Raw genomic sequence first — 26,320 nt, 5'->3', positions numbered from 1 at the left:
CAGTTTTGATCATTTTATTTTCATCAATTCACATAAATGGTCCTCATATTTTAAAAATCAACTGTTTGAGTCCCTTCCTTAAATATTTTGAACTAAAAATTGACGATTTAAAATTCTTTTGAATGATGTGGTATATGATTTCATGATATAAAGTTATTTAAATGCATTAATTATTCATATATTATTAATTAAATTATAAAAATAATCTAAATGACCAAAATGAGTCAATACAACAATCATTCCTTTACTTTTACTTTTGTTGCTGTTTTTTTCAAGATTATTTTATCACTCAAGACTGGACCTGTTTTTCTCAGCAACAACTACCAATTACATCATCATGTCAAAAGGTGTAGAAAATAATGAATGGCCTCATTTGAAAAGATTCCTGAACCCATTAAAGATTTTTAAGGCTCTTAGTTCACCAGTCCTCATATCCCTCACTTTTCTTCGCAATATCTGCAGTTAATAGTCAAAATTAGCAAGCTTTAGTGATAAACAGATAATATATTACTATTACTATATAAGAGTTGTGCATGTTGGGAAGAACTATGCTTACTTTGAACAATCAGTGATGTCTATAAAATTAGGATAAGCAGAAGGAAATGAAATAAATAATGTGCTTTTACAATCTTACATATTGAGCGCGAAATAGTATCCTCCGCTCACTAGTACACAAGTCGACGGCTAGCTGTTTTAGAAAGAGTCTCCGGTTGAGTTGTTTCGGAGAAGTCACATCCAAGTCCAGTGATCCACTTACCTGCCAGAAACAAATTATATACACACTTCATTTATCATAACTGTGATTGCCATGTCGATCAATCAAAATGAAAGAACTAGGATTAACTCGCTCGCTAGTGATTGAAAACTTCATAAGTCATGGTTTTTCAGATGAATTTAAAGGTTTCTTATTAGTGTTTCCTTGCCTGTAAGAACTTATTGTATTTTGTGATCCTAGATTCACAACTATCTAGTATGAATTGCAATGCTTGTTCCTCTATTTCGGGATATCTCAAGTCCTTGTTCGAGGTAGTTTCATTTGATGCGGCGGCCGCCATCTGTCAAAAGAATCACACATATAGTTATACAACATTCGAAGAAAGAATTCACAACTACAGTAAGTGGCATGCATACCTCTTCAAATTTTCCTCTCATGCTTGAAGGACTAACAGCTAAATAAGCATAAGCCATTAACTCCAATGGCCAACCAGTAATCCTTACAGGAAAACACTGAGATCTGACAAAAATAGATCAAACAAGTTAGTAACAAGTTCAATCATGAAAGGTATAACTATGAAAGTTTAGGTACTCACCCTGATAATCCATACTTCTTCAACAATTCTAACTTCTCCTCATAGGACTCATCAGATTTATTGAGAGACAGTGACAACTCAACTGAATCGCATGGATTAGTTCCCTCCTTTGGTACAAATCCATAAGATAGTAGAAGCTCTCCATTTGATTTTTTTCCATATGAAATAAACACCTGTGTAATTTGATACAAGAAGTCAACTGCAGTATGTGATAGTCAAGTGGTTAATGAGATTCAGTGAAGATCAAATGAATCGGGATTACCCGAGTTCTATCCCTAACTGAAACAAACCTTGGCCATGTTTTTATCTTACTCTTGGGAACCAGAGGGTTAAGACCCCAAAAAATTGCAGTATGTTTAGATCAAATGGAAATGAATTATGAGGAAAGCTATATGGTGAAGAGTATCATCATCAAACATTGAGGCAATATTGCTACCTATAGAGACTTAAAACACTTTGGCAAGGCACAAGGAGTTTTTATTTCATTCCTAGGTACTTAATTGTTTTATCCAATGCTAATCTAATTTAACAATTTCCAACTATCAATTTATGTTTACCTGCTCACCTGGTTGATAGGGACGGTCTGTCGTAAAGACAATTCCCTTCGACACTTTATCATAATCCAAAAATGTCTCCACCTAAACCAATAAAAACAAATTAAAGTTCAACTTCTTGGGGAAAACTTGCTAAGAATGTTGTTTGGAAGAGACCATACATCACAACTATGATTCAACATATCTGCCCACGGAACCAAGGCAACCTTTCCATCCATCGAGGGTAACCGAACCTACATCATACCGATATCATGAATTATATGTGCTGACAATCATCCATTTGTCTTAAATATGAAACAGAAAAACTAAGCCTCATTGAACTAAATGGTTGCAAAAATATGTTTTTGTATGGGTCAAATAAGAATGTTTTATTTCATCTACCAGATTGACCCACCATGCGCGAGAAAAGAATGCCAAACGACCATTTGAAGGAGTCGATGTTGAACACCTGAAAGCCATACAAATAACATATTTAGCTCTGGAAACTCCCTCTTTTCTTTCTGTAAAAGTTTGTGGTCAGAAACTACTAATTCTCATCCTGTTCAATCTGAGGTAATTACCTCTTCAGGGAAGAAATCAGGGTATTTGGAAAATATTCTGAGCCTCAAATCATTGTATCTGGAGAACAAAAAGGGAAGTATGCTAGTTATAACAAAACATGTGAATATTCAATCAAGAAAGCACATTAGATTAAGACATTATACTAAAAAAAGAGATATTAAGTATAAACAATTGGCACATACGTTCCAATAACATTATTAGTCCTTTCAATTGCTCTCTCCCTAATCAGTGAAGCTTCCAAGTAGCGATCTAGTTCCGCTTGTGACCTGAAATGACAGAAATGAGCTGTATAGGAAAATTTTGAGAGTAGACTCTTTCTTTGTTGATAGAAATAAGAAGTGAAATCCATTAACTATCGTGTTTTACTTGAGATCAAAATTAAGACATGAAGAAATTAAAGGAAATGAAACTGAGAAATCAGAGAACAAAAAGAAAATGACAAAAGAAAATATCAAGTATAAACAACCTATAGATTTTTATTGAAATGATAGTTTAAAAGGATTGAAATTTATAATGATTAAACGCATGAGATGTTTTAATTTGGTCTTCACTTTTGTTTCATTTGAGGAAAGGCTTATTATATCAGTGACATAAGGGTTTTAAATAAAAGCTTACAGCCACAACAGAATGGTTTTTTATGTTGCTGAAATCGCAACATGACTGCGATTGATGCCTCATTTGGCCGAGTTGCAACCACGACAGTTACTGTGATCGCTATTTAAAACCCTAGTGCCATTATTTAAAATAGTCTCCACATTTCAATTTATCTCACCCTCTCCTTAGTATAGTAACAAAACATTTCAACCTCTAACTTCAATTCCTAACTCAACAATGCAAACACTCAAAAGAATTCATCATCAGAGCAATCCAATTCAGTTACCAGTAAAGAAGTGAGTAGGGTTGACGAGGTAAGGCCGATATATAACTGCACCATCTTGAAGATTTCATGAGGCTAGCTTCACTTATAAGGTAAGTTGCAAGCAACGGCCAATCCGGCACCGAATTCCTTTTCAATACTTCGCCAGCTTCCGGACAGCTCCACTCCTGATAACCAAAATACACAGACACACACCCCAAACAGAATCATAAGTCACCAGAACAAAATATCCAAATCAAGTTTTGAAGGTTCATAAAAAAGTATCAAACGTTAGCATGAATTGAAATATGTAATACTGTTGAGTGTTGACACTGACAGTATAGTCCATATATATATTGGAATTGCAGGTATTATGGTATTTTCTCAAGGGAACTTTCTTAGATTGAATATATAAACTAAAATGGTCGTGATGCTCACATAAATAATGTCTATAAATATAGGCACTATTTGGATAAACTACTTGATTAAAAGCTTATAGCATAAACACTTATCATATAACAAAAAAATCAAATCAAATTGACTTCATATAAGTTATTTTCATAACCTATCTTGAAGAGCTTATGGAAATAAACTGAAAACATGTTATTGATATATCATAAGCCGTTTCCATAAGCCTTATGAACAGCCTCACAAATGGTTAAGACAGTAGATAAACTCGAATAAGTCAATTCAAATCGGTCCATATTTCAATTCCACTTGCCTATACTAACTAACTTAATTATTTTAGAACTGAATATGTATGTGATGCAAATGAATAGAAGGAGAAAATAAGGCTTACAGAATCAGGAGTAATAACAAGTGAGGGAGGCACAAAGAGAAGCTTCTCTCCTTTCCTTATATTCTTCAAAGCAACAAGTCCTCTCTCACCAACATCAACTTTATCAATGGCCATTTTCTGAAAAGGAAGACCCGAGTCTGACAACCATGTCTGAAGAGAAGATGAATTTTCCAGTGAATCATTCTCACACCCCCAAGGAATAGTTTCCACCAATGCTGCAGAGGTTTGACTCTGAGTGGCTGAAACTGAAAAGTGAATATGGTGTCTTCGTGAGAGAGTTGGTTGAGAGAGACCAAGATAGGTTCTGTGAAATGTTGTTGGGGTAAAAGCAGGAATAAGATTGGTGGTGTTGGTGAACATCATTCCTGATGCTTCAACCATGGTTGTCTGTCACTAAGCAAAAACCTTCTTACCTTATCTGCGCAAACTTGACACAACCATAGCTACTCAGTGTTCTGCTGCTACTTTGTGTAGTTGTGAAAATACCACGTGGTCCCAATCCCACACTCATAATTTATTTACTTTTTTAATCTTCTTAGTTTCATTAGTTTGTAAATTTATTGGTTTACTAACTAAATAATAATCTAGTGAGTGATTTTTTCATCCCGTTATATTTACTATTTATAGTAAGCTGTAAAATTAATTTATTTTTTTTATTTAATTATGATTTTAATTCCCTCTATTTTTACTAATTCACGAATTAATTTTTCTATTTTAAAAATCGATAATTTTTATTTTTATTTTTTATTTTTTACTTAAAAAATGATGACGTGCAATGTTTTAGATAATGTGATACGATAATATAAAATGATTAATACCCATGAAATTTGAATAAAATGCATTAAAAATTTAGCTTTCAACTTCAGAAAATTTTCATATTTTTAATTTAATTAATTATATATAAATAATTAATACATGTAAATTATTCTATATTATAAAATTGTATGTCACACATTAAAAATATGTCGATTCTGCTTTTTTTAGTTAAAAAATTTGAGAGATAACTAAGACTAATTACTTTTAAAATAAAAGATCGTTTTTATAAATTAATAATAATAAATAAACTGAAAGTGCAATTAAATCTATTTTTTTTATACCAAGTTCTAAATTTATTGTTTTGGCTTGTGAAAAAAAAAAAAAAACTTTACCATGTGATATCTTCTTGTCTCCTGCCTTATCCATATGCAACACTAGTAGTAGTATAGTCCCAAAATAATTCAATTCATCTATTTCATTATTTCGCACGTATTAAATATATATATATATATTTTTATTAGTGACTTTTGCATTTTCCCTATGTGATTATTATTATAATATTTTTTGAAGGAAAGTGATTATTAATTATGAATTGAGTCAGTTACTGAGCTCTTTATTTTATGAATATCTTTATCCATATGAACATTGATAATGGTGGTAGTATTAGCTAAACCCAATTTGGTCTCTTGCAACTTCCCCACTCTCAAAACGCTAAAATCAATTGAACCCCACAGAACAACAACAACAACAGCAGCATTTGCCTCGAAATGTTGTTTGAGACTCAGTTCCTTCAAATTCAAACCTCTAGTAGTCACCAAACCCTCCTTTGCTTTATCATCATTTCGAAAAAAGGGTACTATCGTCATTTGCCATGACTCTTCCAACAAAGAGAGTGAAGTTGGTAGGAGTGTGGATGAGGGAGGAAGAGATTGGACAACCTCAATTTTGCTCTTTCTTTTGTGGGTTGCACTTATCTACTATGTTTCATTTCTCTCCCCAGACCAAACACCTGTAATATTTATTTATTTTTAGATTAAGACTGGTTTTTAAAATCATGTAATATCTCAACTTGATTACAATATTCAATATGCTTATATTTATTGTTTGTTTATTTTTTTTTTTAATGATTCAGTCAAGGGACGTGTATTTCTTGAAAAAGCTGTTGAATTTGAAAGGGGATGATGGTTTTAGAATGAATGAAGTGCTTGTTTCTGAGTGGTATATAATGGGTTTGTGGCCTTTGGTATATAGCATGTTGCTACTTCCTACAGGAAGGAGGTATTTTATTTCCCCTCTCATATACATTTTTCTCTTTGCTACTAATTTATGTGGTTTCTTTTTTAATAATATAGTATAAAACCATTCTTGAGCTTCCATAATTGTTAAGGGTTGACTTCCCTATAAGTTTAAATTGTTAGGTGAAGGTTCATGAACTATTGACAAAGACAGCAGACATGATACTGTGACACAGGTAATAAATGAAACACGGACACCTTTGACATTAGGTGTGTTGCTGTGTTTGACACGCGTTGGTGTCCGACACCCTTACGACACTTGTGTGACACCTGAAATAAGGGTCCCAAATATAAAACTTGTTTTTCTTTGCTTCGACACACCTTAGACCCCTTGGACACATCTCAAACACAAATACATGGGTTAAAGATATGTCAAAGCAATGATGATCAACGATGGGAGGGTTAAAAACATGAAATTTAACTACCACAAGTTTAGTTGTTCGGTAGTAGATGCATCAGTGAAGGTGAAAAATTATCATATATGTATTCGGTGTCGGTGTCTTATATTTTTTACATTAGCGGTGTCGACGTGTCTGTGTGTGTCGAAGTTTGTGTTTCATTAGTAATGTAATAAATGGAAATGATTGAATGAAATAACAAATGTTGGCGATCAACACCAACCTATGTCAAACACCGAACACGTCTTCAATCTGAAGTGTAGACATAGTTTGAGAATGGTTTTGTACCTATCTTTTGCCTTGCATATAATATTATGCTCTTTCTGAAAATTGTAAAATCAATTTATTGGTTAATGATGATTCATGTCTTCTTAAGAATGCTGTTAACAATGTTACTGCTATGAATGTCAGTTCAAGAATTTTACAAGCTACCATATGCAACATATTGTTCAAAAGAGAATTGATGGTTTACTTTTTGCATTGGTCTTTTTACTGTTTAATATTCTTGAAGCTGATTTCTTCTCTCATTTGTTGCTCCACAGCTCAAAAAGCAATGTTCCTGTATGGCCCTTCCTGACACTTTCATTTTTTGGTGGCATATATGCCCTTCTTCCTTATTTTGTTCTCTGGAAACCACCACCACCTCCTGTTGAAGAAACACAGCTTAAAACATGGCCATTGAATTTTTTGGAATCAAAAGTCACTGCACTGGTAAGTGCTCATCTCAACCTTCTATTACAAAGTTGTTGCATGTAAATCATTTTTAAATAACAGTGTCCATGGTTGGTGATTTTGCTCAATTTAATGCCCAAGAATAACCTCCTTGTTGTAGTCACACAATTACTTTTGGAGAAAACCTGAATATTTTTAAATTGGCACACATTTTATCCTTTCTAAGGGAGTTTCCTTTATCATTTATAGTCCGAATTGAAAGACGTCACTTCCTTGTGCATGTCCATATCATATATCGAAGATCTCTCTGGAAGAAGAAACCTGTTATACTACCTATTAGTTACTTTCAATTGAAGGAGTTTATTTATACATACTATACAGCATATTCACTTGACGTGTCATATATTTTTTATTTATGAAAATTGTTACTTACCTCGACTGCACATCAGATATTGCTTGCTTCAGGTATAGGCATCGTAGCATACGCTGGTTTAGCTGGGGAAGATGTATGGAAAGAATTTTTCCAGTACTGCAGGGAAAGCAAATTTGTAAGTTCAGACTCAGCTTTTTGTATAGTTGGCCTGATTTGTTGTACTTATAAGTTTTCACAATGCCATGTACTTCTCTAATATTGCCATGCTTATGTTCAATAATTCAATCAACAATTACTACTCTACTAGAACCTTTCTAGTTACATTGGGCCAAATTTGCAAGGTGATAAAATCTAGTTTACATGTTGCAGATCCATGTTATGTCCATTGATTTTACTTTACTCTCGACATTGGCACCATTTTGGGTTTACAATGATATGACTGCTAGAAAATGGTACACTCATTAGCATTTATTTAAGTTTTATTTCAATTTTTACTTAGAGATCCTAGTCCCTATTATATAAAAGTCATTTAATACTAGTCCAAAATGCAGGTTTGACAAAGGTTCTTGGCTTCTTCCAGTATCACTGATACCATTGCTGGGGCCTGCTTTATACCTTCTCTTACGGCCCTCACTATCAACCTCTGTCGTTGCACAAACTCCTGCTGAGTCAGAGTAAATCCATCGAATACTGCCAATATGAATAGGAATTCACATTTTTAATGCAATAAGAATTGATATTGATTGTTTGGTTTGGTTTGGTTCAGAATGGCAGTATTCATTCTACAAAGTCCACAACATAGTTATGTAGTAGCTCATCACCACAATTTCACTAGCCCATAACAGTATAGAGATCCATTTTAGGCATAATCTTTACAGAAACTTGTTTTCTTCTTTTGCTGTATGTAATAATTCCTTGGAGAGAAGTTCTACTATTTTATCTACATTTTTATTATCTTGGATGAGATCCAATTGGAAGAAAGGGCATTATTATTAAGTATGGTTCTAAAATTCCTTATAAATTTATTGATATTTATGAAGAAAAAATCTTCCGAAAGAAGTAAGAAGTAACAAACTAATTTTAACTAGACTAATACAAAAAATTATTATTTAAAAAGTTCAGTTATTAAAAAATTCTCTTAATATTTCTTTTTCAAAAATGTTTGTTAAGAAATGTTTCCAAATCTTACTCTAAGTAAATCGCTTGCAGGGCCATATTTTTAAGGTTTTCATTACATAAATAGTTAAAGTTATGATTCAACTTATTGAAAAAATAAATAAGTTTAAATAAGTTTAAATAAGTTATTAAATTATGCAAAAAACCAATCAACTTTATGTTTATCGAGTAATTTAACAAGATCAAGTGCATGTCCATTCCTAAGAGCCAGGGATATTACATACACAAATACACTGCTATCTTTATTGCATGTAATACATAAAAGATATAATATGTTAGATGAAGGACAATTATTAATTGTTGTTATTTATTCCCATGTAACACATCAATTATTGATTGTTATTATATAAGATCAATTATTTGATTGTTATTATATATCCTCATGTAATACATGAAAATTCATTATTGGTTGTTGTTATCTATACTCATGAACACGTTAAGATCAATTATTGATTGTTATTATATATCCTCATGTATTCACAGATCCAAATATGAATTTTAACTCAGTGATAAGGTTTTTTTTTTTTTTTTTTCATTTTTACGGAAACAAAATTATATGCATATATTTTGTATAGAAAATTACCTTTTTTTTTTTTTTGTAAAATCTCATTTCATAAACATTTATTCATCGCTCCATATATATTAAATTGCAATACAAACATCAAAAACATCACTGACATATATGTATTTCAAATTAAATAACAGCGCATTTATTACTATCTATGCCAGTCATGTGGCAGGACTATATCACTATCAGCACATTATTCACAAAGCGATCCAGCATAGTCTCAACAGCCACCATTATGCTGAGTATGTCTTCGCTATGTCGTGTGTTTTACATGTCGCTAACAGCGAAAATACATCAACCATGTTGACCGTGAAAAAAAAATCAATCATAACATACACCTGCAATAGATAGAACATTGACATGAGATTAGATACTTCAAGCATACAACTTCAAAAGATCATCATTGAATTTGGCTTTTAGTTGTTCTCTCTTCAACTTGAGAGCAGCAGTGACTAATCCAGATTCAGGTGTCCATGGTTCTGACAGCAACTTAATCTTTGCAGGAATTTCAGTTTTTTGCAGCTTGGCAGCTTTTGCAGTCTGAAATGGATAAAGTAAAATAGGGGATTATTAACCTTGCAGTGCGATATACCTTGTTACAAGCTTTACGTAGTTTAATTTGAGGATTCATTCTTTTTCGTAAATAGAAGCAGCCTAATAAATGAAGAGAATTTATACATTTTTTATATGTATTAATTTAGGGTTGTGGTAGTTCGCAACAAGTATCACCTTATTTAAGAGTGTGATAGCTCACAACAAGTGTCACCTTATCTGCTAAATGATACAAGGAATATAAGGCTGATTTGGTGGTTAGGATGGAGGAGAAATTATGGAGTTGAGTGGTAAAGAGGTCGTAGATTTGATCCTCACTCTCAGCAAATACTAACAATACTAATAACTAACATTGACCGTTGCAAAAAAAAAAAAAAAAAAAAGAACTTATTTTTAATTCATAAACCGCAGAGGAATAATTTATCAATTTTATCGTGGATGCAAACAAGTAGCCATCCATATATTAGCTAACCTTGGAAATGGACTGCAGAACCTCAGTGACAGCTTCAGGTTTGTTACAAAGATCAGGAAAATCTTTGTATTCAATACCACTTTGTTGGGCCCACTTCTCCAGGGACTGATGTGAAGCAACAACTAGAGCAACACAGTAATTATGAAACGGGTCGGCAAAAACCATTAAATTATCCACGTAATCACACGATGACAGTGCTGCCTCAACCTGCAATTAAGTAAAAATGAAAGCATATGGTTAGACCCTGAAAATTTTACTGTGAATCTTGTGCCTCGGTACTTCAACGACAGAATGACAAGGTATAGTTTGAGTCACCTTTCCAAGAGAGATATACTCTCCATGTTGAAGTTTGACAATATCCTTCTTCCTATCAATGATTTCAAGGCACCCATCAGGATGGAATCGCCCAATGTCACCAGTATAAAACCAGCGCAGACCTTTCTCATCAACCTGTATTAATTAGGATGACATTTGCGGCTTATTAATCAGCAAGAACAAATTTAAGTAGTTAAAGAAAATTGAAAAGGAAAAATAACATGCACATAACTTTAAGTGTGAAAATTACCTTGAACACTTCATTAGTTTTTTCTTCATTCTTGAAATAACCAGCAGTCACACTGAATCCGCCAACTACAATCTCTCCTCGTGGCATTGGTTTGTCTGACGACAGATACCCTCCTTCTTCCCAAGAAACAAGCTATAAAACCAGATTAATCACACAATCAAATTCCCCCCAAATTGAGTCTCTTAAAAATAGCACCAACTGCAAGTTCTTTTTGCAGCTTAAGAGATATGCAGTTTGTTATTTCTGAGATGCTACTAACTTCTCACTGATCTTTGAAGTGCAACAAGGTTTATTACTCACTAGCATGGACTATAATCGTTAATGACTATTACAATAATTTAATTAAATGCAGCATCTATAAATAAGTAGAGGTTGGAAGTTCAATGTACTAATTTTTTGTTGATGAGATTTACAGCATACCTTTATGTAGACACAAGGAAGTGGTGGACCAACACGCCCCACACTGTTGTCATCCCACTCAGAGAAGGCAGCCCCAGCAAATGTTTCGGTCAAACCGTATCCTTGCCCAATAGGAGCCCTGTCAACGTAAATAAATAAATACAAAGAATTATAACCCTAGTTGGACAAAAAGAGGTATGACTGAGAAACAAGATAGTTCTTTTCTGTAACTCCAATAGTTAAAGAATGAATCTCAGATGCATCAAGTGGGTCTGCTGCAAATCAGTATATCTTCAGAAAAACGTTAACATGAATTTCCTTAGAAATGGTTTGAGCATCTCATTCATGAGAGACTGGAAAGAGGAGGATGCAATGGATAGTCCAAAAGGCATCGCATGAAACATATAGAACCCCTCATGAGTCTTGCAAGCTGTTTTAGGAATATCTTTTTCTTTATCCCGTTCTAATGGAATCCGAATTTTAAGATCTAATTGTGAAGTTCTCCTAATTTTCAGAGATTTTAATGCCTCATACTCGATGTATAACCCCCATTTATGCTGAATAATCTTGATCAAGGTTTTCAAGGATCCAGCAGTCTTGAACTATGATGAATGTACTAATTGTAGAGTTACAGTTTTTCCTTTTTTCTCATCTTATCCTTCTACTACACACACATACATATAAGATAACTAGTTCATTCCACCCAAGTAATATGTAGCATAAAGATGAGAATCATTACCCCACACAGATATTGATGAAGTGTTGTGAATCACCAGATAAAGGAGCTCCACCACAAAGCATAAATCGGATTTGGCCTCCAAGTAGAGTACGAATTTTTTTGAAGACAATGGTATCCCACATCAACTTCTCCACTCCCCAAGCTCCTAGCCAGCTTCCTTTTACAGCAGCCAGTCGACGCTTGTATGCAAACTGGAAAAGCTTCTTTGCAAGTCCCCCTTTCTCCTCCACCTAAGTACATTATAGATAAGAGTAAGGAAGAAAAAGTAATTTTTCAATGACTAGTTTAATACATTGAATATTAGGGGAAAATAAAAAAGGAAAAATGTAAGTTTCTGCAGTTAAGGATTGCAAAGTGCCCGTCAAATTGGAAAGTTCTATCCAGATATCTATAAAGACCAGCAATGCAGTATAACAGTAAAATTTGAACAGTCAAGCTCCAATGAAAGTAAAAACTAAATGCAGTAAAGATGAAAATGCTGATGTGGTGTTTATTTTATTTTATTTATCTTATAAATGAAAGGTAGTTTTGTCTAGGCTTCAAAATGAAGGGGAGAATTGTTCCTCTAAGGAAGAGAATTGGGTTCTCACCTTTTTCAAAACTCCATCTCGAATACGATCAATAATAGCTGGTACTGCTGTCAAAAGAGTGGGCTTTAAGACACTAACATCACCCTTGGTTCCTTTCATGACTTTAATAGATGTGTCGGTCAAAGTCTGAGGAGTTCCATAACCGATTGCAACACCTGCAGCCAGCATAACAGACTAGACACCACAGTAATTTAGAGACAGAATCAACTACTTTGACAATTAGGACTTAAACGGGCTAAAAAAATTACCTCTGCTGCCATTTCAAAAACATGGGCAAGGGGCAAGTACGCCAAGTACACATCCTTGCTACCCAGATTTGGAATCACTGTCATAACAGCTGCTGTGGTGGCTACAATGTTCCCGTGAGTAATCATGACACCCTAAATGATAACTAAAAGTTAACAGCTTATCAAATCTAAGGGAAACATGTAATTGACCTGATGGAGATCCTCTTAGTAGGCAGGAAAAAGTTACCATCAGTACATAATGACTTAATATGGTTCGTGTGCATATTTTACCCCTAAAAATGTATAGAGAATAAAGTCATAGTACCAAGACAAAAGTCAGTACTCAACTACTCATATCTCTGAATTACGTTCTTTAGAAGGCATCAATCAAGTTCATGAGAAAATTAATAACCATGATTCTGGACAAAATATTTCACAAACATGAAGCAGATCATAAATATGAATAAGAGATTATACATGCACAGACACGGAGACGGACATCTTTAACAAAACTTAAAGAAGAAACAAACCTTTGGTAGACCTGTACTGCCACTTGTGTACATGACAACTGCAACAGCATTCTTTGAAGGCAAGCTTGGTTCGACAGGACTTTCTTTCCCAAGTGTCTCAACTTCACCGAAAGATGCAATTGTACAGTCGCTCAAACCTCCTGAAAAATCGTGTTCATCTTTGCTATCGTCTTCAAAGTAAATTATATTTTGGATAGATGTTAGTTTTGATCTTATTGCGTCCAACTTCTTTAACAGCTTTGGGTCACAGATCAGAGTAGATACTTGAGTCTGTTAATATTCCAAAGCTTCAAGTGAGAACATGCCACACCATTTTTAGTCACTACAGTGATGAACTATGTTTCATCTAATTATTATACAGTCTCTAAAATTAAGCAAAAAGATGATAATTTCCTACCTCGTTTAGCGAGTGGATTAAGGCATCCTCACCTAGAGAAGCATAAATTGTAACAACTGTTATATTCTGCCGGAAGCAACCCTGAAGTTTATCAAGAAGTAGTTCATTAAAATTTGTGAATGCAAAACCAATAAGCCTAAAGATAATGGAACGGCTCAACGAAATAAAGCTAATAAAGCAAATTTACCTGGAGGGCTATGAGCCATTCAGCCCGAGTATCTGCGAAAATGGCAACACGGCTATCTATATCATGGCCTAACTTAAGAAGACCAGACGCAAAATTGGATACACGAGCAAAGACCTCTCCATAGGTTTCCCATTCATAATCTCCTAAGTGGAGTTTCTCAAACTTCCTTCCATCACTGGATGTAACAAACTCTTTTCCTATTAGTTTTCTTGTTCCAAGAAATCTATTGTGTGTATACTTATTACAAGATTGCTCAAATAGATGAGCCATCGTCGGGGCTCCTTCCCAAGGAACTTCAACCAACTCAGAATATCGAGCATTACGTACCACATAACCCGACTCACCACCAACCTCTGCCGGGACACCTCTTACTTTCCCTTTTTTCTTTCCCATAAACAAAGCCGATAACAAAATTGGAACAATGATGCCTATGACTATAGCAGCAACTGTTCCATACTCTCCATGATCTTTCCACCCAAATGTTTCACAGATATTTAGATTTTTTAACCACGAGGAACTACCGTTTGGATCAACCATCTTAAGCAGAACACAATTTGATTACCTAAATCAAAAGTCAAAATACAAATAAATTGAATCAAACTTCAAGGGAATATAATATAATAGACTTCACATATATTAGAATCTATCAATTTATAAAGAGCAAAGAGAATTACTTGGATCAATTCAAAGTAAACATTTTGACTAGGACCAGGTCAATCAAAATTCAAAACAAGAAAATAGAAGAAAAAATAAAGCAATTTGATCAAAACCCAAATTATAAAAAGAAAAAAAAAAGTGTAGTAAATCAGCTATAAGCTATTAATTTACACCATAGAAATTGAAAACAAGATTTATAAAATCGGAGCATGATGATGCATAGAACAGTACTTAATCGCAAATAACAGAGATTGAGGAAGAAGTAAAAAGTAAAATTAGCAGAAGGTTAGGTTGGCAGCACAAAAAGCATAGTATATTATGAGATCAAACTTTCAAAGTAAAGTAACTACAACGCCTTCATAACAATGTCGTTATACTACAATCCATGATTCAGAGTCCACATAAAAAAAATATATGATAATTAAAAAATAAAAATAAAAAGATGATGATGATCATCGAAGAATACCTTTGTAGGTAGAATGAAATGGCTATGATGCTCACTCCAATGTAGCTCGAAGGTTTTCTCTTTTTAGTCTCAGCAGTTTCCGAAGCCGTGACCTAAAGAGGGTATTGTCCGAATGCAAACCAAACTTCGTTTCTACGAATTACACGTCGCGAATATTGTTTTTCATTTTATATTAGAAACGTGGCAATGGCAATTTTGTAGAAAATTATACACGCGTCAGCATTAAATTTAAATTAGAATAAGAAAATTAAAAGAATTATTTTTTTTAACATTCGTCGACATCACTTATGACCAAATCATTGGAATCAAGGGATTAGTTTGGATAAACTGAGTTAAATAATTCTTTCATTGAATTTTATTTATCTTTTATGAGACGAATATTTTAATGAATAATATATTTTTTATATTAATAATCTAATTTTCAAAAAGAAATATGTACCGAAAGATAAATAAATAAAAATTTAGGTAACATTTAAATTTAAATTTAAATTTAAATTTTTCGAAGTAATTTGATGTTAACTAAAAACATTAACACCTCAAAGCATACACTAGGATATTATGGCTTCGGCTTCACACACATATCAACACACAACCTTGGGTTTGGGTTTAGATTCCCTCAATTTAAGATTTCGTGTTTTTTCTCTAGTTATAATCTCCAATGTTATAACACTACATCTCCCCACAATCTCTAATGTTTGACTTACTTGTGCTAAAACCATTATTGCATGTTTGACAACAAAAAGAAAAGGCAATTATTACATCTTAATATTGAGTTACTCCTCTATTTCCTTTTGCCATTCGTTTATGTTTTAAGATTTCTGTGATGGAAGTTGACACTTTGAAACATTCAGCCAAATCTAAAAGAAAATGGCAAAACTAATTTATATCGTATCGAGTCTTATTTTTAAAAACAAACCATTTTAAACAAATTATTGCTTTTAGAATTATGCGTATGTTACAATTTTTGAAGAAAAAAATTAAAATCTAAAAATTATTTCAAATAAAAAATTATTTTGAATAATTTCATAAAATTATTTATATATCTGATTTTTTATAATAAAAAAATTATTACATTAAACATATACAAATAGCTTATAACATTATTTATGTACATGATCTTTATGATTAAAAAAATTATTACATTAAACATAAGCAAAATAGCTTATGTTTTGTCTAAAAAATCTTTAACAAATAATCTTTAAACTACTGAACGCCAAATCCTCTATTTATCATTAGTATGAAATTTATTAATCTATTGTTTGTTTTTTCAAATATATTTACAAGTATTCACTATAATCAATTATTTTTATCATTTTATACGGGCGAACTTTTATTGATATTTTAGTCTTACGCAGTTTGTAATACTTTTTTTTCAATAATTAGTTCCCATGTTATTTAACATAATATGAAATTGGATGGCAAAAGTTGAATCATTTATTTTTATACAAAATATACTTAATCAAATTAAGCCACATAACTAACTAGTTAGCCAATTTCTTTTAAAAAAATTAGGTAACTTATTTCATCATGGAATATTATTTATATTATTCATAGAAATTGCATATTATTAAATAAAAAATTATTGTACTATTATAATAAGTCATAACATAAAAATTCTTAGTACACAGTATCTTCGAGAGCAAAAAAAGATAAGTATACAAAACAGTGATTGAAGCCCTTACTAACAAATCTATCACTAGAAAATCCCTGAAGCTCAAAACCGGGATGTTCTCCACATCTGACTCTCTGGCCTTTGTGGTTTGCCATGAGGAGCTCTTTTCTTTGCATTTTCTGGACATTCCTCATTAGCATGGCTCGCATTTGTTGTTTCCACAAATCAAAATTAAAAAACCAACCAACAGTCAAGACAATTTAACATGGATTAAACTACATTATATAATCTCTCGCTAATAAAAAACATTATATAAGCTCTTCATTAAAAGTTTAAGAAAAGGAATAATATTCATTAAGACAATCCTGTTAACAAAGTCTTTTGAAAATAATGTTTACCCAACATTCAAAACCCATGCACATAAAAAAAATAAAAATAAAAAAGATTCAGTAAATTCTCTCAAAATCCATATACTAGTTCAACATTTCTTAAACAATTTCTGTGATCATTCTATAATTAATATAAACTAAAATAACAATATTTAATTGTTTCGTTATTAAATCACTGCTTTAAAAAATTAACATGCTTAATGCAAGGTATGTTTTAGGGTTCGTAGAGGCGATAAAACTATTAAAGAGCAAAGCTGGGATAATAGCTATTTGCACCTTCCAAAATACATACAAACATCATGAATTCAATCATGGACGTGCATAGCAGTAGTGGCTAAAAACTCATTAATGTACTCGCTAGATATTATGTCCAACATTTGTAAACTAATATACGATCCCCCATTAGGTATTATATAGCTTCTTGTTTTAACTAACCATAGAGCCCCTAGAGGCAAATATATCGACTATCCGATGCTAACACTAACAAAATCTAAGAATGTGTAAATCTGGATAAAGGCTCAGATCAATAGTCCAACCATTTAAGTTAACAATTAATGCTTGCTAACAATCAAACCAACCCTTTGGGAGGAAAAGTGACTTCAGGAACCTGTTGGAACTTGGAACTAATTGAGAGCTATGATATGATTTATCTTTACCAAAAACATAACTAAATCATAACCTGAAAAGGTTGTGTCACACGTCTACAATATAGGCTCACCAAGCATAACTAAAGGAAAGATCAAGAACAAGTACTCTTTCAAACAAAATTCTAATAAGCATAACCTACAATAATACACATTCACACAACCCAATGATTCTAACTAAAATTGATATCCAGAATGGTGACAGTCTAACTTGCAATCATCTGATTATCACATAAAACAATAATCTAACTAAGATCATATAGGCTGGTAACTGATGGGATACTCTAGATTGTTGATGTTCAGAGAGCTCTAGAATGATGATGGACAAAAACCTCTAGATTGGTGTTGTTCAGAAAGCTCTAGATCAATGAAGTTCTATCTTCGATTGTCTAAGCAATTGATTAAAACAGACATGCTAGTGGTTCATCTGACTGCTAGAAAGTGCCCTCCTGCAGTAAGTGCCTTGTATCTAGGAAATGATTAAACCTGCATGCAAATTCTACCGCAAAGCTTAGTAATAAAACTATCTTGAGTAAGGATGGTATCGACTACTGCCCCCATAACCTCCCCTACTAGAATAGAGTCCTCCTGTCGCACCAAAACCAGCACCAGCACCTGAATCATAACCTCCGCCAGTGCCTGGACCACCATAACTTCCATAGCCCCCAACACCTCTTCCGTACGGGCCTAACCCACCACCACTATATCCACCACCAAGGCCCCCCATGTAGGACCCATAGCGGCTAGAGTAGCCAAATGAAGATTCTCCTCTATAGCCTCCATAACCACCAGAACTGCCCCCATAGCCCCCAAAACTACCACTGAAGTCATCTCCACCTCCATATCCACCATAATCACTAAGCCTACCACCGAAACCGCCAAGTGATCTATAAGATCCAGGGACATAACCTCCACCAGAAAAACTTCCATAAGAATCGCCAAACCCACCAAAACCATCACTGTAAGAACGTGCCCTAGAGTCACTAGCAAATGATGGAAGAGAAGCTGAATTTGAGGATTTCTTTGGTTCAGCCTTCTTTATCTCAACCTACAACAAAGAATTGAGTCAACCTAGATTCATTCATAAACATAACCTTTTTTCCTTGGTTTAGCTAACCTGTAGTACGCCTGCTACATAAGTGCTAACAATAGCAATAACAATTACAAAGAGAGACATTGCATTATTGGGAAGAAATGGGAATCCCCATTTACCAAATATTTCACCAGTGTTGTCAATTGCGGATTGCAGAAAAATTTCTGTTTGTTCCGCTATGCTATAGTGGTATAGCATTGCAATTGCAACTATTTGACAACCCTTTGTACTAAATAGCATAGTGCAGAGCAATCACAATTTGTTCAATCTCCGCCATGCTATATATAGCATTGCTTATAGCTGCTATTTGACATCGCTATTTGACAACAACAACCTTTCAAATCGAAACAGATTACCACTACTTTATAGACAGCAGTGCCAGGACCAATTTCAAACAACCTAAAAAAACAAACCAAACTCACCTGAGTACCATCCATATCAATCATGTTCCCATCAGCCAGCAAATTATCCACAACCTTATCATTGTCAAAAACTACAAAACCAAATCCACGAGATCGTTTAGTGGTGTGGTCGCGTATTATCTCATGCTCCACAACCTTCCCATGCTTAGAGAAGAAGTTCTTGAGCTCATCTGAAACACACAAAAGGCAAGCAATAAGATCACTTACTGACAATACCAAAAATATTATTCAAAAACACGTAACACAGACTAACAAAACACGGATATGCAGACAATAAACCAGCACAACACTACTGATCAAAGACGAGTCACAATGTCATATACCAACAAGACACATTGATTACATTCAATTAAATGTTTTCGTCGTGTCCAATGCATGTGTCAGTGTAATTGCTTGATAGATTATTGATTATTAATATAAATAACTCCAAGCACACAGTAAACATTGATTACTATTATTGCATAAACAAATTCAAAGTGCTGGAAACAAACCTTCAGATACTGCTGTTGGAATGCCACCAACAAAAATCTTCTTAGTTTTGAAGTCATTAGTTTGTGATGAACCTTTAGGAATAGTCCTCTTGATTTCAACCTAGTAGGAACAAAAACTAAGCGAAATTAAATTACCAAAAAAAAAAACAAATCAACTGAACAGAACTAATAAACAAAAAGAAAAACCCTAACTAGGGTTTACCTGCTTGTCATTGATGATGTGATTCTCCTGAATGACTTGGTCAACGACGTTAGGATCCGCATAAGTGATAAACCCGAAACCTCTTGGTCGACCCGTATGTCGATCCTTCATGATAACGGAATCTGTAATCTCTCCGTATCTTTCAAAGTACTTCACGAATGTCTCTGCAGAATCAACACTGTCAGAAACAAATAACAGTGAAATTTTAAAAATAAAAAATGAATGAATTGTTCCTTGTTTGTGACCTAATGTTGTGTCTTTGGCTAACCCTCCGATGAAGATTTTTCCGGGACTGGCACCGTCGCCGGAGTGAGGGTTATCGAGTTTTCTGGAAGACATGATTGCAGATCGGGTATACTATTTTGTGACGTGCAATTGTTTGCGGATAATGGAGACGAGTTGAGTAAGAAAAAGAGGTTAGGGTTGGTTATTATTATAACTGTTCCTTTGTCGATTTGGGCTTCGGAAAAATATATTGGGTTTGGGCTAATATTCTTTTTACACCTCTAGGCTCTAACCTCTAACAACACTTTCAAACTGTACTTACATTTGGTTCTCATTTGACGGTGCATGTCCGTTTTGTGTTCTCATCGTTTATGTTTTTAATGATATTCTTCTTGACAATATATATTATTTTGTAATACATTTATGATTTATAAATGGTAAAAATTTAGTGTTTTTTTCTTCAAATTATACTTCTAAATTAATGTTGATGGTGGAAAAGTACATCCCTAATTAACTTTGATGAGTCCAACGTGTCGCTAGTGAAATTGGTGGATTGTTAGTTGAACTAGCAAATCACACTTGTTGAAATTTGTGCATATATTATTTGTACCAATTGATACTAAAATCTTCAATGTATATGATATACTTTTATGGATAGTTTGTTTCTAGTTTAATTTAGATCAATTATGAGACAAATTTTATGGTTTTGATGATTAAATCTAGCATGTGGCTTACTTCTTTTTAGCTTTATTTCTTAAAAATATAATATAAATAAGGGTTGTTTGGAATTGCGATTTTATTTATAACGAGATTTATGATGTTTGTTAATTGTTATAAATCAGGTAAGATTAGTGAAGTTATTGCAAAAAATACTGAATTTTATAACTAATTAGTGCAATTAACTCATCAATTACAAGCTAAAAAACATCATTCATAATTATAATATTCATGTAGAAAATGTTGAATGTCATAACTAATTAATACAATTAACTCGTGCCAATCGTAGTTAAAAAAATCGCATGAGAAAAAATTAAAAAAGTCGCATCTCATCTCGTAGTCATAGATTTAATGACAATGTCTAAAAAGTGACTTGCTATAAGATTGATATATTTGCATCATGAATCTTAGTGAAATTATTGAGACCAACAAAATATTAATTTGTAAAAATTTATGTTAAAAAAAATGTTGAGCAAGGATTAGTATAGATGTAGGTCTTGAAAAGGAATAGCCAAACAGTTTCAAACTTGCTAGTCATAGATAGATGACAAAGAGAAAATTATAATGAAAATCAATATATTGATTAGTTAGTGGGATTTTAATCCGTATAAAAGTTATATTGTATAAACACGTATTATCGTGATTCATTATACACTACTTATAATGAATAGTAGTGGATCTTTAACTATTTTCACCATTAATTACTGCAAAAAATAAAATTACAAAATTAATATCTTAATTGTTTTATATATCTGTTTATGTATTTTTATTTTAAAATTTTGTTTTTAAAACTGCATTCAAAATATGTTTAAGACCTGTTTTAACTATTGGTTTTGAAAATATGTGAGTTCCTTATCAAATAATAATGATCTGTTTACACGAAAATTATGAATTAATATTTTATTTTTATAAAATTATTTATAATTAATATATTTCATTATAACTTTACCATAACATTTAAATGAAATTTAAATAAACAATAGTATGTGTATGGGAGATAAAAAATGATTTTGAAAATATGAGTTCGTTATGAGTTGCTTGATCAGAAATAACACATTGATCTCATGAGAACAATGAGATTGTCTATCACTTTTTATAAAATTATCACTAACATATATTAGCATGCAAAAGAATACCAATATGTCTGTTTGTCCACTTTTTATAATATAAATAATAAAAGTTACAAAGTTATGTATAATAATTGAAAAAAATTAGTTATTTGATTGATAAACAACGATAAAATAGTTTAAACAAATTTTAACATTTGAAGAAAAATAGGTTACAACAAAACTTAGTATATTTTGATATATATATGGAAATTATTTTTTAAATCAATTATTTAATGAATAAAAAATAATATAATTACACCAAAATATATAATTATTGATTATAAAAATTGGTCGAGTTCTCTCGTGTTGGCGTTGCTTTATTTTAAAATACTATTTTATTATTGTGTTTTAAATCTTAAGACTCATTAAAAAAAATGAATAAAAACACTCACATGTAATATAATGAAATAATTAGCTTTAAATACACGTTAGTTCATTTTGTATTATCAATACCGTATTTTTTTTTTCTAATATGTTGTTCACATGAAAATGATGAATTTATCTTTTATTTTCACAATTTGTTTTTCATAACTTAGTGTACTCAATTATAATTTTTTCACAACAGTTATGTATAGTTTTAAAACAAAATTAAAAAAAAAAGTCATATGTTATTCCTTTTTTTTTAATTTTTTAGAGTTATTAAAATGTTAATTTTTAATTTATAAAACTATTAAAACAAAACAAAAGACAACACTTATATCAAAGAAGAACTACTTTAAAAAATCACGAATTTCGTGTCAGTGTATAACATTATATCAACATGAAAATAATTAGTTTATTTGATTCTTTTTACAAATTAACATTAATCAATACATTTAATTACAATATTTTCAACATACTTCTAAACAATATAAAAACAAAATCAAAAAATACGAGAAAGTTGTTTCTCTTTTATGATTCTTAGATTGATTGATTTGAAAATGCTTATCAAATATCTAATCTAGTGTGAGAAAATTACAGTGTTTATTTTTTTTACAATAAACATTTATTTGTTGGGAAACAAAAAATATTATACATGAAAATTGACAGAATGGCAATGCCTGAGAAAAAAATGCATAATGTTAAAAAATAAAGGAAGTATTTTTTTTTTTTCCAAATAATATAGGGAGTGTATATATACATAAATTTGTGAGTCGAGTTTGAAAAGGAAAGAAAAAAAAGAAAAGGCAACCAATACCAAAGTCACAAGTCAATAAAATTAGCAAGGGAAGCAATTGCAAGGAGAAGGGAAGGCAAGTATGAGGAAAAAAGAAACCAAATAAATAAATAATACATAATAACAATAATAATATAATAATAATAATAATAATATTTAAATTAAAGCACACACAAAAGAAACGGAAGAGGAACAAAAAGCCCTATAATATTTGCTTGGTTTTTGCTCTCTCTCTCTCTCTCTCTCTCACATTCGTTCCTCACTTAGATATATAACAATTTTCCCCCACATTCATCACGTTATTTCTACTTTGAGGCAGATCAATCAATAAAATTTTCAAAAAAACAAATATAAGGTAAAAAAGAAAAACCATTGTTTATTATTATTATTGAGAAATAATTGAAAAATAATAATAACAATAACGGATCACACAAAAACACACACCTTTTGCCAATTTATACGAACTTCAAATGTTTCTTCGTTAGTCTCTGTTTGCATCATCACAACACATAACAACAATCACTGAACCCTTCTTTCTCTTTGTTATAAATAATATACCATATATTGTCTCTTCTCTCTCTCACTCTTTTTTTTCTCTTTTCTTGTTTCAAAGTTTGTTCTTTTTTTTGTTGCAAAGATGAGCGGTGCTGTGTTAAGGGTTTCGATTCCAAGCGGTGTTAGGAAGACGATCCAGAATATCAAAGAGATCACGGGTAATCACAGTGATGATGAGATTTATGCAATGCTTAAGGAGTGTTCTATGGATCCCAACGAGACTGCACAGAAGCTTCTCTTTCAGGGTACAATCATATGCTTCTCTTACTTTCAAGGGTTATTTATTTCGATCTTGATCTTATTGTTTCTTATTTTTTGTTTCTTTTTCCTCATCTGCCTTTTGTTTGGTACTGTGTCGGTGGAATTGGTTTTTTGGAGTTTGAAGTGGGGACCCTTTGTGATGAAGTTTTGTTGGCCCAACTTTGGACCCTTTTTTTGTAATACCCCTTTTGATTTTTATCAGGTTTTGTGTAGCTTGGGATAGAAAGTTTTAGCTTTTTTTTACTGTTGATGAAGTTTTGTTGTGTTAAAGTTTAGGTTTTTTCATACCCCTTTTGGTTTTTGTGAGGTTCTGTGTAGTTGGTCTGAGGAAAGCTAAGTTGTGTTTAGAGAAGAAATATATTTGTGGAGTTTATGAGTGTCTGGTTTCATATAAGATGTGTTTGGTTGACTTGTATCGTTGTTGCCCTTGTGAACTTGACCCTACTTTGTTTTAAGTTTTTTTTTTTTTTGGGGTCTAAACTTATTGTGCTGCCAATGTTTAGCTCAGTTGATGCTTTGTTTGATACTCCTTTGGTTGCTTTTAGTTCCTTTTTTTGTGAGGGCATTCTATGTTTTGGGTCTGCATTATGCTTTAGTTGGTTATCATCCTCATGTTTCCTCCAATATAGATAGGAGAATTTGGATTCCATACTAAACTGTGGCTATGTTGTTAATAGCACGCCATAGTGGCTGGTGGCCGCATTTGGAAGTTTGTATCTGAACAATTTTCTATAGCAGCTGTTTGCGGCTGCTAAATCCCTCAATTTTTTTTGCTTGATTAGCTAATTCTTTGGATTGGAATTTTAATGTTGTTACTTTAAGCCTTAGATGCTTAATTGTGTTTGTTTTCTTTACTTTTATTCATCTCTATGTTTTGCTAACCTATGACTTAATATTGTTATTTATGAATATGTCATGAATTTTGAGTATTATTTTATTTTCAGCATTTTTCTGTATAGAATTAATTATTAATTATTTAATACGTATAAAAAAATTCAGAATAGTGGTAATCCCGCTATAGTGCTTTTGAGGTAGGCCACTATGCACCACTATCTGAGATTTAAAACTATGTACTGTGGGGGAAGGAGTTTTTTTCCTTTTCTTTTTGGGTTATGTCCTGTTTTGTCCTCAGTCTCCTGACCGACAGAGATTCATTCTTGACAAATCCATTTGAAAATCTAAGAACCCTATGTAAGATCAAATATTTTGATGCTTAATTGGACCATGCCAGAAATATGTTGCTAATTTGCCGACTCCACATAATTATTTATCAAATTTAATGTTATGTTTAGGTAGGGTCTGTAATTTTTTGTAGTTCTTGGTTGAACTTTGGGTGTTTTCCCCTACCATGGAGCAGTTTTTCGTGATAATTTTCAAAGGATTATGATATAATGAGGCTAAAAATGAGCACCGTTCTTTCTTTTTTGAAAACATTTTTATGGTTAATTTCTTGGTTACCTTGTATGTTATGGGATAGGGTTGTTTTTCAGGACACACTTAGAATCTGTGGATGGTTTTCCCGAGGCAGTTTCCCGACATGCTAATTAAGATATCTGTATGAAGTAATGTCAATGAGGTTTCCTGATTCTGTTTAAAGCATTTGGTTTGATGTAATTATTAGTTGGGGTATGAATTTCTTATTTCGCACCAGTTTTTTTTTGCTGTCTGATTAAACTCCTGTCAGTTTAGCCTTGTTAGTGAAACAAATTTCAATCACTGAATTTTTGGTACAAACTTTCGTTTTTCTGGTTTATGCCTGCTCAATTTTACATATATCATCATATTAGCCATTTTTGTATGTACTTTCATGATCTTCTAGTATATCATATATTGTATCGACATCAATTCGTGTATTGCTGTTAACCATTACATTGTGAAGTTCTTTAAGCATTCCGTGGCCTTCTTCTACTATTGCTGTTACATATTCATTGTTCCAACTATATTCATGGTCCAAACAAAATAACATCAAGCGGCTGTTTTGCAGATACATTTCACGAGGTTAAAAGAAAAAAGGACAAACGAAAAGAGGTATGTTTCGATCTTATTGTTAGCTAGATTGTAGCAATCACGTTGGTCATACTTCTGAATCTGTTACGCTCAAAGTCTATCCTATCCATGTTGTTTTTACAGCCAAATGTCTATAATAGTTGCAGCATAATCCTGAATATTCTATACATCAACTTGAGAGGTTATTGATGGGCCAGTCTCTTATTTATCAATCACATCAAACTCCCATAATTTTTTTCATTGTTTCATATGATTAATTGTTTGGGCATGTTAGTTGTGATTAATTGTTTCATATGTTAGTTGTGCTGTTTCATTCAGGTTGTTTAGGAGATACTTGT

The 26,320-nt window shown here is 32.4% G+C and overlaps 5 protein-coding genes across 6 annotated transcripts in view; 2 read left to right on the top strand and 3 right to left on the bottom strand.

Moving 5' to 3' along the window:
* Positions 1-220: 220 nt before the first annotated feature.
* LOC101500121 (ribulose-1,5 bisphosphate carboxylase/oxygenase large subunit N-methyltransferase, chloroplastic) lies at positions 221-4,568 on the bottom strand. The gene is made up of 12 exons (XM_004502059.4): positions 4,081-4,568; positions 3,306-3,469; positions 2,608-2,691; positions 2,425-2,482; positions 2,259-2,312; positions 2,026-2,097; positions 1,868-1,948; positions 1,311-1,483; positions 1,132-1,234; positions 924-1,055; positions 635-757; positions 221-456 (listed from the first exon to the last, which is right to left on the bottom strand). The coding sequence occupies exons 1-12, from the start codon at positions 4,459-4,461 to the stop codon at positions 370-372; spliced, it is 1,512 nt and encodes a 503-aa protein (XP_004502116.1). The 5' UTR covers positions 4,462-4,568; the 3' UTR covers positions 221-369.
* A 703-nt stretch (positions 4,569-5,271) lies between these two features.
* Positions 5,272-8,570, top strand: LOC101499799 (uncharacterized). The gene is made up of 6 exons (XM_004502058.3): positions 5,272-5,847; positions 5,969-6,114; positions 7,072-7,240; positions 7,651-7,749; positions 7,944-8,026; positions 8,126-8,570. The coding sequence occupies exons 1-6, from the start codon at positions 5,488-5,490 to the stop codon at positions 8,250-8,252; spliced, it is 984 nt and encodes a 327-aa protein (XP_004502115.1). The 5' UTR covers positions 5,272-5,487; the 3' UTR covers positions 8,253-8,570.
* An 841-nt stretch (positions 8,571-9,411) lies between these two features.
* Positions 9,412-15,255, bottom strand: LOC101499496 (long chain acyl-CoA synthetase 8). Its single transcript, XM_004502057.4, has 12 exons — positions 15,100-15,255; positions 13,977-14,538; positions 13,790-13,870; positions 13,393-13,662; positions 12,884-13,015; positions 12,636-12,809; positions 12,046-12,275; positions 11,328-11,445; positions 10,908-11,039; positions 10,658-10,792; positions 10,343-10,549; positions 9,412-9,858 (listed from the first exon to the last, which is right to left on the bottom strand). The coding sequence occupies exons 2-12, from the start codon at positions 14,511-14,513 to the stop codon at positions 9,694-9,696; spliced, it is 2,181 nt and encodes a 726-aa protein (XP_004502114.1). The 5' UTR covers positions 14,514-14,538; positions 15,100-15,255; the 3' UTR covers positions 9,412-9,693.
* Positions 15,256-17,742: 2,487 nt separating this feature from the next.
* On the bottom strand, positions 17,743-20,364 carry LOC101498956 (uncharacterized). Its single transcript, XM_004502056.4, has 5 exons — positions 20,198-20,364; positions 19,953-20,116; positions 19,751-19,850; positions 19,260-19,429; positions 17,743-18,792 (listed from the first exon to the last, which is right to left on the bottom strand). Exons 1-5 carry the CDS (start codon positions 20,289-20,291, stop codon positions 18,268-18,270), a joined length of 1,053 nt encoding a protein of 350 aa, XP_004502113.1. The 5' UTR covers positions 20,292-20,364; the 3' UTR covers positions 17,743-18,267.
* Positions 20,365-23,361: 2,997 nt separating this feature from the next.
* Positions 23,362-26,320, top strand: part of LOC101498628 (uncharacterized) — an 8,667-nt gene continuing 5,708 nt past the window's right edge. The window contains exons 1-3 of one of the 2 annotated variants that reach the window (XM_004502054.4): positions 23,362-23,514; positions 23,773-23,959; positions 25,960-26,003. In XM_004502054.4, the coding sequence (XP_004502111.1) occupies positions 23,797-23,959; positions 25,960-26,003 (207 nt within the window). In that variant the 5' untranslated portion in view covers positions 23,362-23,514; positions 23,773-23,796. The remainder of the gene's footprint in view (positions 23,515-23,772; positions 23,960-25,959; positions 26,004-26,320) is intronic. The other variant, XM_027334462.2, reaches the window with a different exon arrangement.

The sequence above is a fragment of the Cicer arietinum genome, chromosome 5, assembly GCF_000331145.2.
Source record: "Cicer arietinum cultivar CDC Frontier isolate Library 1 chromosome 5, Cicar.CDCFrontier_v2.0, whole genome shotgun sequence".
NCBI classification, from domain to species: Eukaryota; Viridiplantae; Streptophyta; class Magnoliopsida; order Fabales; family Fabaceae; genus Cicer; species Cicer arietinum.
This window is presented reverse-complemented; position numbering and strand designations above follow the sequence as displayed.

Excerpts from the sequence above, each read along its gene's own strand:
- LOC101500121 (XM_004502059.4), bottom strand. The coding sequence starts at position 4,461 with ATGGTTGAAGCATCAGGAATGATGTTCACCAACACCACCAATCTTATT. Across the intron at positions 3,470-4,080 it reads TTGTTATTACTCCTGATTCT|GAGTGGAGCTGTCCGGAAGC; the intron begins GTAAGCCTTATT and ends TTTGGTTATCAG. Across the intron at positions 1,949-2,025 it reads TGTTGAATCATAGTTGTGAT|GTGGAGACATTTTTGGATTA; the intron begins GTATGGTCTCTT and ends TTATTGGTTTAG.
- LOC101499799 (XM_004502058.3), top strand. The coding sequence starts at position 5,488 with ATGGTGGTAGTATTAGCTAAACCCAATTTGGTCTCTTGCAACTTCCCC. Across the intron at positions 7,241-7,650 it reads AATCAAAAGTCACTGCACTG|ATATTGCTTGCTTCAGGTAT; the intron begins GTAAGTGCTCAT and ends ACTGCACATCAG. Across the intron at positions 7,750-7,943 it reads ACTGCAGGGAAAGCAAATTT|ATCCATGTTATGTCCATTGA; the intron begins GTAAGTTCAGAC and ends TACATGTTGCAG.
- LOC101499496 (XM_004502057.4), bottom strand. The coding sequence starts at position 14,513 with ATGGTTGATCCAAACGGTAGTTCCTCGTGGTTAAAAAATCTAAATATC. Across the intron at positions 11,446-12,045 it reads TTCATCAATATCTGTGTGGG|GGCTCCTATTGGGCAAGGAT; the intron begins GTAATGATTCTC and ends TTACGTTGACAG. Across the intron at positions 11,040-11,327 it reads TTCCTTGTGTCTACATAAAG|CTTGTTTCTTGGGAAGAAGG; the intron begins GTATGCTGTAAA and ends CTGGTTTTATAG.
- LOC101498956 (XM_004502056.4), bottom strand. The coding sequence starts at position 20,291 with ATGTCTTCCAGAAAACTCGATAACCCTCACTCCGGCGACGGTGCCAGT. Across the intron at positions 19,851-19,952 it reads ACATCATCAATGACAAGCAG|GTTGAAATCAAGAGGACTAT; the intron begins GTAAACCCTAGT and ends TGTTCCTACTAG. Across the intron at positions 19,430-19,750 it reads TCCAACAGCAGTATCTGAAG|ATGAGCTCAAGAACTTCTTC; the intron begins GTTTGTTTCCAG and ends TGTGTGTTTCAG.